The following is a 15,448-nucleotide window of genomic DNA, read 5'->3' on the forward strand; positions in this document are numbered from 1 at the left end:
TAAATTGTATCACCGCATAATTAGACACATTTGCCGTTGGGTCTATCAGCCTAATATAATGTTAACCATGCCCGTCACTGAAGGTTAAGCGAGACGTTCAGCATACTGGCCAATGCACAGACATAACGGGGGTTTGTGACATGTTCGCGCCATCATCTTTTACTTCACACGCAGCTTACATTAAGATACATCGTTGAGTGATGGCTTAGCAGCTCGTGAAAATGGCGCAGCGCTCCTGTTAAAGGTCTAGAACATTATTTAACTCCATGTGAAGCTATAACGGATAAAACTGATGCGGATATGCTTCATTGGCTATAATGGAGCACGAGAGACGTCGTATGCTCCGAAATTTATCAAAAAGGCTCCTCACACTCCATTATACAAGATAAAGGAAGCTGACCTCTAATTCTCGCTTTTCCACCCACTGAAGCGACTGGATTCTCTCTACTGTACATCTGCTGATAGACATAATATAGAGACCCCGGACTGAAGGAGGAGAATGGAGGGGGGGGGGGGGTAAGTATCCTGATCGGAGTATAAATGGAAGAACTGTAGGATTTGATGTCAGCATTAAAGGGGCAGGTACGTTGGTCTTTACGTACATATAAGTCTTTGGTCACATTCCGTCAGATCCCTTTTTTTTTCAGCATATGCGCCTGTCATCTCTCCTGACATTGAGTAAATACTTATATTTCCCAGTGAAATAACAATTCTGGTGCATATTTTCTTAGAACTCTAGGTTGTGCCATTCCTCATTTACTCCTCCTAGAAATTTAGGAATAAATTGACAGCTGGGTGTTACCAGTTGTGGCTGTGTGACTGATCATGCCCAATCAGTGTTGACAGAGTGAGACTATGCAGGGTCATGCCCCTTTGACAAGGGGTATTGTAACGCCCAGTTGTTAATTTATTCATACATTTCTAGGATGAATAACAGAGGAACGGCATAATGCAGCGTTCTAAGAAAATATATTTCAGAATTGTTGTTTCATGGGGAATACAGGTATTTAGATAAACAAACCTGTCAGGAGAGGTGACAGGTCCGCTTTAAAGGGGTTGTCCCAAGATTAAATGTTATCCCCTAACCACAGGATAAGTGCTAACATGCTGATTGGTGGGGGTCCAACCGCCGGGACCAACACTGATCACAAGAGCGGGGCTCGGTTGCTCCAAATGAATGGAGTGGCAGGTTGGGCATGCGCCCTGCTGCTCCATTCATTCCCTATGGCACTGCCAGAGATAGACGAACGCTGTGCTTCCGCTATTTCCGGCAATCCCATAGACCGTATATGGAGAAGCAGGGCGCATGCTCGACCTGCCGCTCCATTCATTCATTCGGAGGAACGGGAAACCCTACCGATCAGCATGTTATCACCTATTCTGTGGTTAGGGGATAACATTTAATCTTGGGACAACCCCTTTAAAGAGGCTTTGTCACCAGATTCTCAAACCCCTATCTCCTATTGCATGTGATTGGCATGTGATTGGCGCTGCAATGTAGAGAACAGTAACGTTTTTTGTTTTTTTTTAAACGTTCATTTTTGGCCAAGTTATGAGCTATTTTATATATATGCAAATGAGCTTTGAAATGGACAACTGGGCGTTTTTTTTTCATTATGTCCAACTGGGCGTGTATTGTGTTTTTAACTGGCCGTGTTTACGTGGATGACGCTGACCAATCAGTGACCAGTCAGCGTCATACACTCATCAACATCTGCACGCTCCTCTCCTGAAATATTCTGTGCTGCTGTGAACTCTGCTCTTACCATTACGTAGCTCTCAGTCTGTTACCTCTCCTCCACTCCTGTCCTCAATAACACCTTCACATGATTGGCAAGTCACCACCCCGCACAAGATCCTACAGCACGGCTGACAGCCGTCAGCTGTATAGCTAACAGCACGGTTGTGTAGGAAGCGCGCCCTGCTGTGTCTCACTTAGCAGCTGGATGTGTTCCCCACATCTAGCTGCTACGTTCTATCCTGACCGCCGATTAATTCTCTGTGCGGTCTTCGCAGTGCTGCTACCCCGTTTACCTACGGGAGCAGAATGCGGCTCCTGAAATACTCTGTGCTGCCTTAAACTCTGTGGACAGGTCATTGCACTTTCAATCGGAACAACTGCAAAATGGCAAGAGATGTAAAGGGGAAATAGATGCAGCCCCACGAGTTTACACAGAATCTACAGAGGAAAAATCATCTAAAACTACGTGTAACATATGCATTTCCCTGCAGGAATAACGAAGCGGAGCGCGGATTTGAGGTTATAATGCCTTTAAATATGAAAGGTTAGTAGAGGGTTGAAAGTTCTCTCTGCAGCAGACATGACATTTACATAAAAGTCAATACATTAATGTTTCGCTCTTGTATACAATTTGCATTTTTTATCTTCTCCTTTAATCGCTCGTTCAGGTTTACGGCCTCGGATTGTATCTATTATTATGGTGGTTTACCAGTTATGTTTTTCCGCCTGTGATGACACAAATAACTGGGTGTAGGGCCGGGTTTACACGATTAGTCTTAATGTTTACAAGGTCACCGTGAATTTGCAGTTTGGCGCGGCTCTGCCCCGTTTTTTTCAAAAGACGCAGAAAAAAAAAAACGTTTTGACCACGACGCATGTTGCAGAGCTCCTGGGTTTGTCCTTTAACCCCTTGGGGACGTTTCACATACAGTTACATCGCCGCCATCAAGGTCTTAGCGCATTGCATTGCAATATAACTGTACTGATGGTGAAGAAGCTGAGCCTGCGCCATCTCCAGCGGGCGTCAGCTGTATATTACACACTGCTGTAAAGGCAGGGTCTAGAGCTAGCTCCGATACCAGCCGGTTAACCCCTTAGATGCTGAGGCAATAGCGATCGCAGTATCTAAGGGGTTAAAGTGGAAGTACAGTGTGGGCTTAGCATGGTAACTATAACGCAGAAGTTATTTCCATTAGTGCTGGCTGCTTTTATTTCCGATTCAGCTTAGCTGCATTGTCTAATGTCAGTCTGCGCTTCGGCTCCGCCTCCTTTTATCCTTCATGCTTTACACTACAGCTCTGCTTGTTCGCATGTGTATGAGCACAAGCTCACCACAAAGACATTGCATTGCTGCAATGACTATAAACCACAAGCAACTAAACCACTAGAGAGAAAAATTAAATTATAACGTAACTGCCCCAATTATACTCAGCCAAATGAGCCTCGATAAGAGCGCGTCGTGGAAATCTGCTCTACCCTGTATCTAGGAGCCCATGTAAACGTACGTTATATTAAAAATGCACTTACCATGAAAGAATTTGGTTGTAACCATACTGGAAATCTCGGTCTTGATTTTTTCGTACAGGGTAAACCAATTGGTTTTCATGGAAATATAGGACTTTTCTCAGCTTCCCGAGATCGGGTCGGAGAGCAACAAGTTCGGCCAGATTAAGCACCGAGCTGGTAAACAGGACCCTGGAAATAAGACATTGAACAAATAAATATCAAGAAAAGCCCCACAAATACATAATATGTAAATCATAAGGCCCCATGCACACAAACGTGTTTTTGCGGCCGCAATTCCCCCGAAAATACACGGGAGAATTGCGGCCCCGTTCTTTTCTATGAGGCCATGCACACGACCGTAGTTTTTACGGTCCGTGCATGGCCCTGGAACCCACACCGCAGAAAGAACGGGCATGTCCTATTACGGACATCTTCTGCGGTCCGGGCTCATTGAAAACAATGACGGCAGCCATGTGCATGTCGTACGATTTGCGGGCGGCCCGCGGCTGACAGTCCGCTGATAGTCTGCAGCCGCCCGACCCGAAAATCACGGCCGTGCACACGGCTACGGTCATGTGCATGAGGCCTAAGAATAATAATATAACAACATAGTGCTAAAATAGTGATACAAAAGGATATATATTCAATATAGCAGTAGGAGGCCTTGTTTTTTGTAGGACGGGTTATATTCTTTGTAGACACCAATTTGGGGGATATAAATGTTCGAATATCATTTTATTAGATTCAAATTTTGGGACAAAATAAAAATTATTATTAGAATTACAGATTACCCTTAGCAGTGCAATAAATGGACAGTACGGGAATGTACAGCTATGGTAATATATGTATAATTGTTTTATACTGGTTTAAAATGTATTATAATAATGTCTTCTTTTTACATATTTTTATCTGAGTATTCTTTAACATTTTATAGTAGGCAAAATTATTCACCTTCGGCTAGATTCACAACCCATCTGGAATGAATGACTGGCATATATATACGTTGGGAAAATCTTCCAACCTATACGTCCAACGTCCCTATAGACTAAATCCTTCTGGCATACATTTGGCTGAAGTTGACTGCATGCGAAGAAAAAAACAAAAACTTATGCAGCACAGGCGTAGAGTTGCATACGTCTGGGGCGTATTCCTGCCAAGCATAATCACCAAGCGTGGTGTGCACCTGTACCCAGGACTTGTGCAGCCCCCATTAGGACTATGATAGATCAAACGGAGTCCCCGATCCCCCCGGTCATAATGCGATCAGTGTTGATTGCAGCGTCTCAAGGGTTAAATGCAGCTATCAATCTCCGCCACTGGTGTCTCCACCATCATTAAATTGCACATGCACTAAGGGGTTAACCTAATGGAGCCTTTATAATGGTCAAAAATAACGGGTCAGTATGTTTTTGGAGTGTTGGATGAAACCAGAGGGGCTGGGGAAGTAGATGAGAGCACAGGGAGGACCCACATAGGCCATGCAGATGCTACCAAGATCCCCAGTACTGCTCTTCCTATGAAATTGGACCTTATGAACCATTAGATTGCAAGCTTCGTGGGTCAGGGACCAACGTGAATGACTATAGAATGGGTGGAGCGTTGCAGATTCTGCTAGGTCTATATAAATAATGGATAATAAAAGCTACAAGTTCCTCCATGACAATTCTTCATCATTTAAAAACAGCGTTGTCGTATAACAAAGGCCCCAAATGGAACATTTCTATTGTTAATAGATGATCTGTGGGGCTTGGAGACTATTAAACACTTCCATTTAACACCTAGCGCTAAGGACGCGGAAAGTTACGCTCACCCTAATGCAATGTAAGGCAGAACTGTATGTCACTTGTTATTGTGTTTGACATCAACATTAATTTCCCCCCTCCGGCCACTATTTAAGCAATTGGAACAAGGTGAGGTTTATAAAGCCACAGGGCTTATCTGCAAAGAAAGGACCTGAAGTAATGTGAGGAAAAATCCGGGAGAGAATGATAACTCCTGACAGCTTCTGTATCAGCACTTCCTTCCAGGAGACCAACATCTTTATGTTCACAATTGTGCGAAATGCAGAAAAACCTTAAGGTCATCTTAAATACAGTTAGTTTAATGCGAAACTATAGAAGTCATATTTCAGAAGGAGAAAAAATAATCCCGTGACCTTAATTTAGATGAATCTTCATAAATTAATGTAATAAAAAAAGGAAAATTCAACGTATCTGTCCTTAAAGGACTTGTCTCATGAAGGCAACCCCAGTCAATATGGCCTATTAGGGAATATGGTCGTCATATAGAACGCCCCACCCTGGAGCCCCCACACTCTAATGGCGGACTTGGTTGCTCATGTGAATGGCCGCCATGTAAGACTACATTTTCCCAGCAGTGGCCATGTATGGCCGGAAAAGGCTTCCCGCAGCCAAATCGGTTGTTTTCCGGGGAGCCAGACCCCCTGCGCTCAGGTGACTGAGATAAGAGGGCTTTTGTAGTTGTAATATTCTGTGTATTCCATTCCTCATCCACACAGCTGCCTCTATGGACAAGATGCGTATGCTCCATTTTATGTATACAGCTCCAATGCAGACCTTTGGGTCTCTATAGTAAAAGCCTAAAAACAAAACCGGTGTAGTCTGAACCGTCATATGTTATTCTCTTCCATCTACCAGCTCAACTTGCTTACCTATAGACTGAAGAGGAGTGAGGTGGAAGGGAGTAACATAGCCCTGCAGGATCAGACTACACAAAAGGTTTGTTTGTAGTCTGTTACCATGGAGACACATAGGTCTGTATACACAAAACAGCAGGATACTTTTAAATCAACACAACAAAAAAAAAAAAAGAATAACTATTTAAGACCACATTCAGACGCGGCGAAAAAAAAGAAATTCTGAATTTGATGCAGATTTTGGTACTTGCATAACAATGGGTGAAATCTGCTGTTGAAAATTGTTTCAATTCCGCAACATAATGGGCATCGTATTGCATCTGCACCAAAAATCTGCAACCAATCGAGTCTGAACATGGCCTTAGGCTGTGTTCACACTAACATGTGCGTCTAGGTTATTCTGTTCCGTCATTTCCGTTAAGGACTCCATTGAATTCAGTAGGATTCAGTCGGCATCAGTCAACCTCGGTTCCATCTGGTTTCCGTTCCTTTTCACAGGTCAGAAATGAAAACCTGCTAGATCCCATTAAAGTCACCTGGAGCAGCCAATATGGATGCAATAATAGCGGTTTTAGATCACTCAGCTTTTCCAGGCTCCTAAATGGCAAATTTGCTTAAAGAGTTTGCTAGTGAGAATTTTTGTCTTGGCCATTTTACTAGAAATCGAAAAAAGTTTCTACTTTACAAGCTCAGCCCGTCCGTACTCCCTCTACAACTACGTCCACTTCATCTGATAGATCTGATGCTGCTTGATGATTGGAGCAAGGGTGGCGTGCAATTTTTACATACAGCCAGTCGGTGATGCGGGGGACTTTAATAGATTTATCTTGAACTTTTTTAAAACTTTTTTGAGTCAAGTGGCTGCCTATAGCGAAAGAAAGAAAAAAAAAACAAACAAAAGGGAGATACCATTCCTATAGCAACTTTGGTTGCATTTCCGACGTGCCACATCCATACATACAACTGGCAATGTGACTTGAGGAAGGTCTGTAATGTAGTGGAAACGTCATATTTGACAGTGCCTGTGGATACTGTACGAGCGCCATACTTTTTGAGTAAAGCAGGAGAAGAATTATTACACAATTCAGGCAGACTTGCCATTAAACACGCGAGGAAAGCTGGATAACGGCGGCCATATTGGCGGTTTCCTAGTTTTCCCAACCAGTAAACAGCTGGTGATTAATTTTAATAACTTGACAGAAGAGAATTTTTTTTGATACTGGTGATTTTTGTTTTTTATTTTAGGTGCTATAAGAAGATGCTTGGCCTCGTATCACATATAATATCACTACTGGTGCGAAATGAAAGCCTTCGATATTACACTACAACACTTCACCTTTGAAGATCAGCCAGACGGGCCATTTCACCTTTGAAGATCAGCCAGACGGGCCATTTCACCTTTGCAGACAACATCCATGTCTACGATTACCAGAACGGCGAGGAGGAAACTGTTCCAGGTTCAAACGAGATCCTGCCGTATTATCAGCGGAGACAGAGTGTTGTTAATAAAGAGAAGAAAGACAAGGTTTCTATTTTGCACGGGACTGGACGTCTACCAGCTTTTGAAGCTCTGGCATACTTTGTAAGTTAAGCTCATCTGGTCTGTAAATGTGCGCTTTCATGTGGTCAGCCCACGAGCCATACGTACCGCCGCACAATCACACCACTGTAGATCATCAGCGCGAGGATGCTTCGCATTTCCTTGGGACCTTTCAGCTTCAATGACTTCTGAGCAGCACGTTTGAAAAGAACCAACCAAAGAGGATAAAAAAATAAAAATATGCCAAATCAGCAATCTGACTCAAACCAGATGAGGCTCTATTATAGGCTAGACTGAAAATAATGACAATGTTAATACAAAGAGACCCCGGGATATCCTGCGACGGAGCAGATTTATCTGCACAATCTCGGAAATGGATAGCGGTAATTACACCACGCTGCTGTCCTCCGGACTGACAAGCGTTGTCACAAGTGTTTTGTCTTGTATTGAAAAATCGCAAGCTATGTGTTTCGGACTCAAGTGCTGACATCAATAAACGTATGGATAATGGATCAACGATAGTGTGAACTTTCCAAGCGGATTCTTTAGTGTTCTACTATATAAATTCTATGACTAATGGCTCTTGTGAGCTAGAAACGCGTCAGAGAGGACGAACGTTTTATGTATTGTGTCCACTTTAAGGGTATGTGCACACGATAACGACCATTACGTCTGAAATTACGGAGCTGTTTCCAGGAGAAAACAGCTCCTGAATTTCAGGCGTAATTGCTCGTACTCGCGTTTTGCGAGGCGTCCATTACGGACGTAATTTGGAGCTGTTCTTGATTGAAGTCAATGAAAAACGGCTCAAATTACGTCCCAAGAAGTGTCCTGCACTTCTTTGACGAGGCTGTTATTTTACGCGCCGTCTTTTGACAGCGACGCGTAAAATTACAGTACGTCGGCAAACCCATTCAAAAGAATGGGCGGATGTTTGCCGACGTATTGGAGCAGTGTTTTCAGGCGTAATTCGAGGCGTAAAACGCCTCGTTTACACCTGAAAATAGGTCGTGTGAACCCAGCCTAAGCTATTCAGCCTTCCGCTGTCTATCTAAATAAATAAAGAAGATTTAGTTTCCAAATTCCACAAGGAGTGCTGATCTTTTCCTCTTGAATTCTACTATATAACCCTACAGGATAGACCAGGCCTGATCTAGGAAAATCTTAGGGTTTGTTGGCACGCGCCTGTAGTAGTGTCGAAGAATACGCACCGCTAATGGGCAAAAAATGTGGGAAGGGCTTTGTCGTGTGCACATATAGACCCTGTATGGTGGCACGCACAGTCCGCATGGGTCCATATTACAGACACTTCATCCTTCCTTCAGACACTATGTTCTCAGCTAGAAGCATTCGGAATGTTCTTAAAAATGCTTCTAGGAAAAACGGAATCACGCTACCACCTGTATAAATCGTGGTTTCTAATGCCGTCACTTTTACCCATGAAGTCACCAAGGGCAAAAAACGTGTAAAAATCGCAAGGGAAAGGGCATACGGAAAAAAAATGCAGCGTGATCTAATAACTGTACAGTTTCTGGTGTCGACGATGGAGCGCTGTGCTAAAGAAAATTCACACAGACCCATTCCATTTCTGGTCAGATATCCCATAGACGTCAGATGAATAATCAGCAATCTTCATATTTATCTGCCCAATCCAACAATTGGGACCGATGCTTCAGGATTCCACGCAGATATTTTCAAATACGTCAGCTAATCCGTGTTTACTTGACCAATTCTTCATTCTTCTTTTAGGGAAGGGAAGAACTAATCCTCAGAGCTGGAGTGTTGACTGAAGTTGAGACCTTTGCTGTCTGGATTCAGCTAAAAGGGGTTGTCCAGTTGAGAAAACCCATTGTCATACATCATCTTAGGAAATTCTGAGTTAATAGAGGCGGGTTCTCTGTTACATAGTTAGGTCTTTTTTCAATCGTACTATGTCCATCAAGTTCAAGCAAGGATTTTCAAGCGGATGTTCAGGATCCTCATGTCTTGTCCAGAGTGGAGAGCGGTTACAAAGAGCGTCTTTCACTCTGGAGGACCTGTCCTGTATTACACAGACCACACATTGCTACAAATGGACACCGTGTAATGCTTAATTTTCCCTGTGGAGGCGCTGCAGAGGAATTAAACACTTACCGGCAAGTTTCCCCACATATAACAGCTTCATGGACACTAGACAACCCCACTCTAATGACATCAAGGGGAACAGGAAGCAACTAAGATGCCATTTTTGGTGACCAACAACTATGTCTGTAACACCCCCCCCCCTCCCTCCTCTCCCAAAACTGTGCACATTTAGGTTGATGGCTAGCATAAAAAGTGTATTTTGGTTTCAGCAAATCAATATTATTCTTTGTTGAATAAAAAGTTATAAAATAATCCAATATACTTTCTGTAAAAACTTCTCTCGGTTTTCAAAATCCCTGCTTGCTGTCATTCAATAGGAATCTTCATTATTTACCTCAAGGGGATAAAAATCTGTCCATAATCATGTGATGGACACACAGGTGCATGGCTCGTTACAGTACAGTTATCAGAGCTGTGTCTTGTAACGAGCCGCGAGCCTGTCTATCACACGACCAGGATGGATTTTTGTCCACTAGAAGTAAACCATTAAAGTTCCTATTGAAGGACTGCAAGCAGAGATCTTGAAAACTGTGAAGAATTGATACAGAAAACATATTGGAAAACTGTATAACTTATTATAATACAAAGAATAACATTTATTTGTTGAAATCGGAAAATCCCCTTCGCTTTCTGTAACAAGGGGCACCTGACAGTAATCAACCTTATTGAAACCAAAAGGGTTTTTTTTTTCCGCTTTTTAGATCTGGTACTCAGCTTTCCCGGAGTCTCGTCAGTCAAATCTGCCTAATTATGCAGGGACCTGATTTGCGCGACAATATCTGCAGGAGCTCTGGGGTTATTCAGATCTCCCAAAAACAGATCATATAAAATGGTTAAATAGATGTTTAACACCTTGATAGAAGAGGACAACGCCAAAAATAATCTTTTTTAGTGCAGGTGGAGGAAACATTATGAAGCGCGCGCACCTCGTATACTGATCATGGCGCATTATTTTTTCGCCGTCTCTGTCGCACTTGAGTGTAGCATCAGAAATCTTTCCATAGTATTATCTAGTCAGTGCCAGTTATTAGCTATTTAGTTTAGCACTTCATGCCAGCTCAGCTGATTAGACCCTACCAGCTAATCAGCGTCCATCACTTCTGCCCTACAGCAGTCTTAAAGATACTTTACGAAGGACGTTCAAGGCCACAGGTACGTGCTGGGTAAATTATTGTATAATTATGCGAACGCCGGGATTACATCCACGTCTGACAGTTTCAGCAAAGAAAAAAAAAAAAGAGAGTTTTATTAAAAAAATAATATAATAATAAATAAGAGAAACTGGATTCTTCACGTAGATTCGTTTCTCTCAGGAACGTGACTGTCAGCGGGAAGTAACACTTCATATGTGGTAGTTTGAGGAAGAAAAATGAGGGAATATGTCCAAGCCCACCTGTTCATATACAGAAGAAAAAAAACTGAAGAAAAACAGAAATGCAAAAATCATAAAAAAAAAAGAAAATACATAAAATAATCGCAAAACAAAAATCCAAAAATAGTAAAAGAAAACATAACCCAGTCATACGCGATTTGTCAGACATCTTCACGCTATAGACACAAAAAAGTAGTGACCCTTTTTTTTCTAAGGCCCCGTGCACACGTCCGTGCAGTATTTACGGTCAGTATATGCTGCTCGGACGGGCCGCGGAGCGTCATCTGCATTTGAGGACCGTGCTCACGGTAACAAGTATAGGAGCACAGGCCGTAAAAGAGAAAAATAGGACACGTCCTATTCTTTGCGGGTCATTACTACGGCCCGGACACACCCGTAAATATATGAGAAGGTGTCCGTGGCCTATAGACATGAATGTCAGTATTTTATCCGCAATTACGGATCTGTGATGGCGGATAAAAACTACGTACGTGTGCATGGGGCCTAATTTCGGCATCCGATGATCCGGAAGTGCAATATAAGGCTCTGTTCACACTTAGTATTTTAGTTACGTTCGGCGTATGCGATGGAAAAGCTCCCTGTATATACGCCGAACATATCCATAGGGCCCCATGCACCCAAAGTATGCCAAAAGAGTGCTCATTTTGACATAAGTGGGCCGGTATGCGGCGACAAACCTTTTTTTCCCCACTGTGTAGCACAGACTATAGTATATAAAGAGATCCAGTAAAGAAACGACTATTTTTTTATTTTTTTTGGGGGGTGGGGGTATTTTTTTAGCCTATTGGCGACGTTAGCCACTGTATACAGTAGCATACATCACAGTCTTCTGTCGGAGATATATGTCAGGGAATACTCCCAATGTATACCTCCAAGAAAATAAAAAACAAAAGTGTGAATAGAGTCCTGCCAAGTTAAAAAAAAAAAAAATGGTCTTTTCACCAAAGTCCTGACGCAGACATTCCTGCGCTCCTATAGGAGGCGTATAAGAGTGATGTAGTGCCCACCCCGGAGCCTACATAGATAGATGTACATTAAATAGTGAGGCCTAAGGAGGACAGTGAACATTTTTCAGTCACATCGGACCTGCTGCCCACCTGCAGACTATCCTCAACATGGTACATTTTTCGAAAACTCCAACATTTCGGCAATGCGGCTGCTTTGAAGATGCCGGATTATCAGAATTTAACTGTGTATAGATTGTAATTCTCAGGTCATCATTAGGTACTGTGATATGTGAAGTCGTGGTTTGTCAGGTGACCGGTGACATCACTGAGGCACCGCCTGATTAATATTCATGAGGCACCGTCTCTGGGTGAATTGATAGACTGTCTATAGAAAATAAAAAGAGGTAAAACTACTTTACATGCAACATGAAAATACATCCCGTGCATAGGATTGACGAAGCAATCATACAGGAGGACTCCAAAAGAAGCGCCGCGAGTCCTGTAATAATATGACCAGGGATCGTTACGATACTGGCCGGAAAAAGTCAAGATATAAAATGAAGGTTTAGGTTACGAGTTATTTGCCAACATTTGAATCCCACATTGTGGGATATTTTAAGCTCCACCCCCCATTTCGCCAGAAACAAACCCATGACACCAGGAAGTGCCCTTTTAATTGTCATTTCTATAAGCTCCACCCCTTTCGTTGTCTGGTTTGCAGGACTGTTGGCAAGTATGTGAGCGGGTATACGTGGAATTATCACTCTATAAAGACACGGTGGGGCAAATTTCCTAATATTTTCTACGTTTTAGACAGCGTAAAAGTAGACAAGGCAATCAGAAAATGCACCAAATTGATCTAAATCGCGTCTGCGGTTTGATAAATTTGGCACATCTTGCTAGACAAGTTAGACACGATTACCTTTCTTAGAATACCTATTGGTTGGCTTAGTTCACGCCAGTTTTTTACGGCGCTTTTTTTTTTTTTTTTAACAAAGCTAAAACCGCTTAGTTTCTGTTCAGCTTTTTCCGGAAATCCGATGTATACAGCCCATAGACTTTCTATTGGGTCCGTACTGCGCTACATTGATTTCCGGAAAAAGCCGAATAGAAACTAAGCGGTTGAGCGCTCACACCAACGCTTCTGCAGCGTCATTTTAGCGATTGGCGGCGGTCTCGGACTTCCACCAATCAAAACTTCTGACGTGTCACTATAACATGTCAGAAGTTTGTTGAACGTTTAGTTACCCTTTAATAAATTTGGTACATGGCATGTATGCCGTAATTCTGACGCATTTTGAACAGTAAATGCTGCCATCACTTTGCTCTCTCTTCTACTTCTAGTCTTGTGACATTTCACACTAGATGACAATTCTGTAACATAAACAAGTGCTGGATTATCAGACTTTCTGGAATATTGGATGCCGGATTAACAGAATTTTACTGTAAATGTATCTTTTATATTCTATTATAAAACAACCTTTGTTTAATGTGGTCCTGTTCCGGAAATATAGATGAATATACCCTTCATCTCATAGTAAGTCAGACACTTGTGCACATGCAGCTCGAGCGCAGCAGCGTAATTCAAAACACCTGCATTGCAATTCAATTTATCGGTATTATTCCGTGCAACTTTCTAGAAAACAGGCATTTCTCAAAAGAACAGACAGAAACCGCTCCAGAATTGATAGCTCTAATATTTCCTAAATGTGCCACCTGCTTTTTGTCACTTGTGAACAAATGGTCTCCTCTGTATTACAAGTGCAGAAAACTACAACCACGCCGGAGAAGACGCGTTTCAAGCTCTCTATCACAGCAGTCATGACAGAAACAATTTTTTTGTTGTCTATTTACATAAAAGGGAATTCAAATGATTCAAAGCGCGTATCAACGTTACGAATGTATCTGCTTTACGTGGAGACGCCACAACACACATTCAGAACGAATGTTATTCTGAGAATGAATATAATCACCACATATCACTTACTGCCACACTGGTCCCCTGGAGAAATGTTTTTGGTGGCGTTACCCTTTCAGACGATTTGGAGCAACATTAGGGAATTGCACTGCATGAAATATTGATATATTATCCTTAGGATTGGCCATTAACATTTGATCTGTTGGGGCCTGCCTCCTGGCTACACCGCTAAATGAAGGGGCCGCAAGTGTACAGCGCCGTTCATACGATAGATGCTTTTCCTGGTACTGCAGCTCAGACCCATTCTCTTTTCATTCTGCTGATCCACACAGTTCCCGGGACCGATGCTGATCTTAAAGGGAAGTGGTCACCAGTTTGAGTCCTCAAAACTGCTGACTGCGCTATATACAGGACGGGTAGAGCAATGAGGATGGTTATGCAGGTTGATGGTCATGACCGAGAAATCCATGTTTTAATGACCCCAGTGCTGCGATCGCAAGTGATCTTTCTGATCTAAGTGATGGCTTTAGCGGTCTCCTGATTGGACACTCAGAGAAAAGGGGAGGGTCTAGGGAGCAATCAGTCAAGAGAGTCTGGAGCACTGCACATGCCTCCGTGTCACTTGCAACATTAAATTGTGGATTTCTCGGTCATGTAACTTGCATGACTATTACCCCACGTATGTTTCCACTGTTCTCCCTGTCCTGTATATTGCGCTATCAGCAGTTTTTAGGGATGACAGATCCCTTTAAAGGGATTGTCTAGTTTAGAAAACGCATTTTCAGATAGCCTAAAAGGGAATTCTGTCAATAGAGAGGGATCCTGCGGATATAACAAAAAATGTCAGAGTTGGTAATACCCCTTTAAATCTAGGATATTATTACTAACTGCATCAGGCGTGGACATTTTTCATTCTATGGTAAAATTGATTACTAAGATGTTTCTGCATATGCAGAGTTTAAAATAATTCTCCTCCTTGGGCTGGTAATGTAGAGATGTCAGTGTGGATGATCGCTTGTAGAGAGAAGCGACTTACAGCTATTCTGTCACAAGAACAAGATACGGCCTCGGCTGGCATGAGCCACCGGGCCAGCATAGCCCACGGCACCTTCTGTAGAAACATGGCCCAGCGTTAACGTCTACAGGCCCATTTATCTGAAATATACTTAGTAAGCTTATCAGCTTCATTATTTTACGAAGGAAAAGTTACTTTTTAGAAAGAAGCTCATTCCAGTCCTCTCATACTCAATATATTATATGGTAAAGGAAATCTCTTGCCAGAACAGTCTCCTTTAATTAGGGACATCTAATAAGAAACTAGGATAAGCGTGGGATACAAGATGCATAAAACACACTTGTCCGACACCGTCCCCTTCCCCTTTGTTTTTTTTAATGACATGTGGTAGTATTTAGCGGTTCACTCGTAGGCCCAAATATCAAGTGGATCTGTCACATATAAAGCTGCCCTATGTGGCTTATAATTGGAAGAAAAAGGAGACGTTCTAATATACGTACCATTAGGATTCTCTTTCTGGCCCTGCCCACCATTTTCTTGCGGCCCTGTGTCATGATTAGGACCTGGTGATGTTTCATCTATAATAACGTTATGTCTGGCATGTCATG

At 42.5% G+C, this 15,448-nt stretch overlaps 1 protein-coding gene across 4 annotated transcripts in view; it reads right to left on the minus strand.

The window, feature by feature from the left end:
• The window catches only part of QTMAN (queuosine-tRNA mannosyltransferase), a 161,593-nt gene that overhangs the window by 130,310 nt on the left and 15,835 nt on the right, over nt 1-15,448 (minus strand). For all 4 annotated transcript variants that reach the window (XM_075829249.1, XM_075829247.1, XM_075829246.1 and 1 more), the window contains exon 3: nt 3,269-3,436. In XM_075829249.1, the coding sequence (XP_075685364.1) occupies nt 3,269-3,436 (168 nt within the window). The remainder of the gene's footprint in view (nt 1-3,268; nt 3,437-15,448) is intronic.

Source organism: Rhinoderma darwinii, chromosome 6 (assembly GCF_050947455.1).
Source record: "Rhinoderma darwinii isolate aRhiDar2 chromosome 6, aRhiDar2.hap1, whole genome shotgun sequence".
Taxonomy (NCBI): domain Eukaryota; kingdom Metazoa; phylum Chordata; class Amphibia; order Anura; family Rhinodermatidae; genus Rhinoderma; species Rhinoderma darwinii.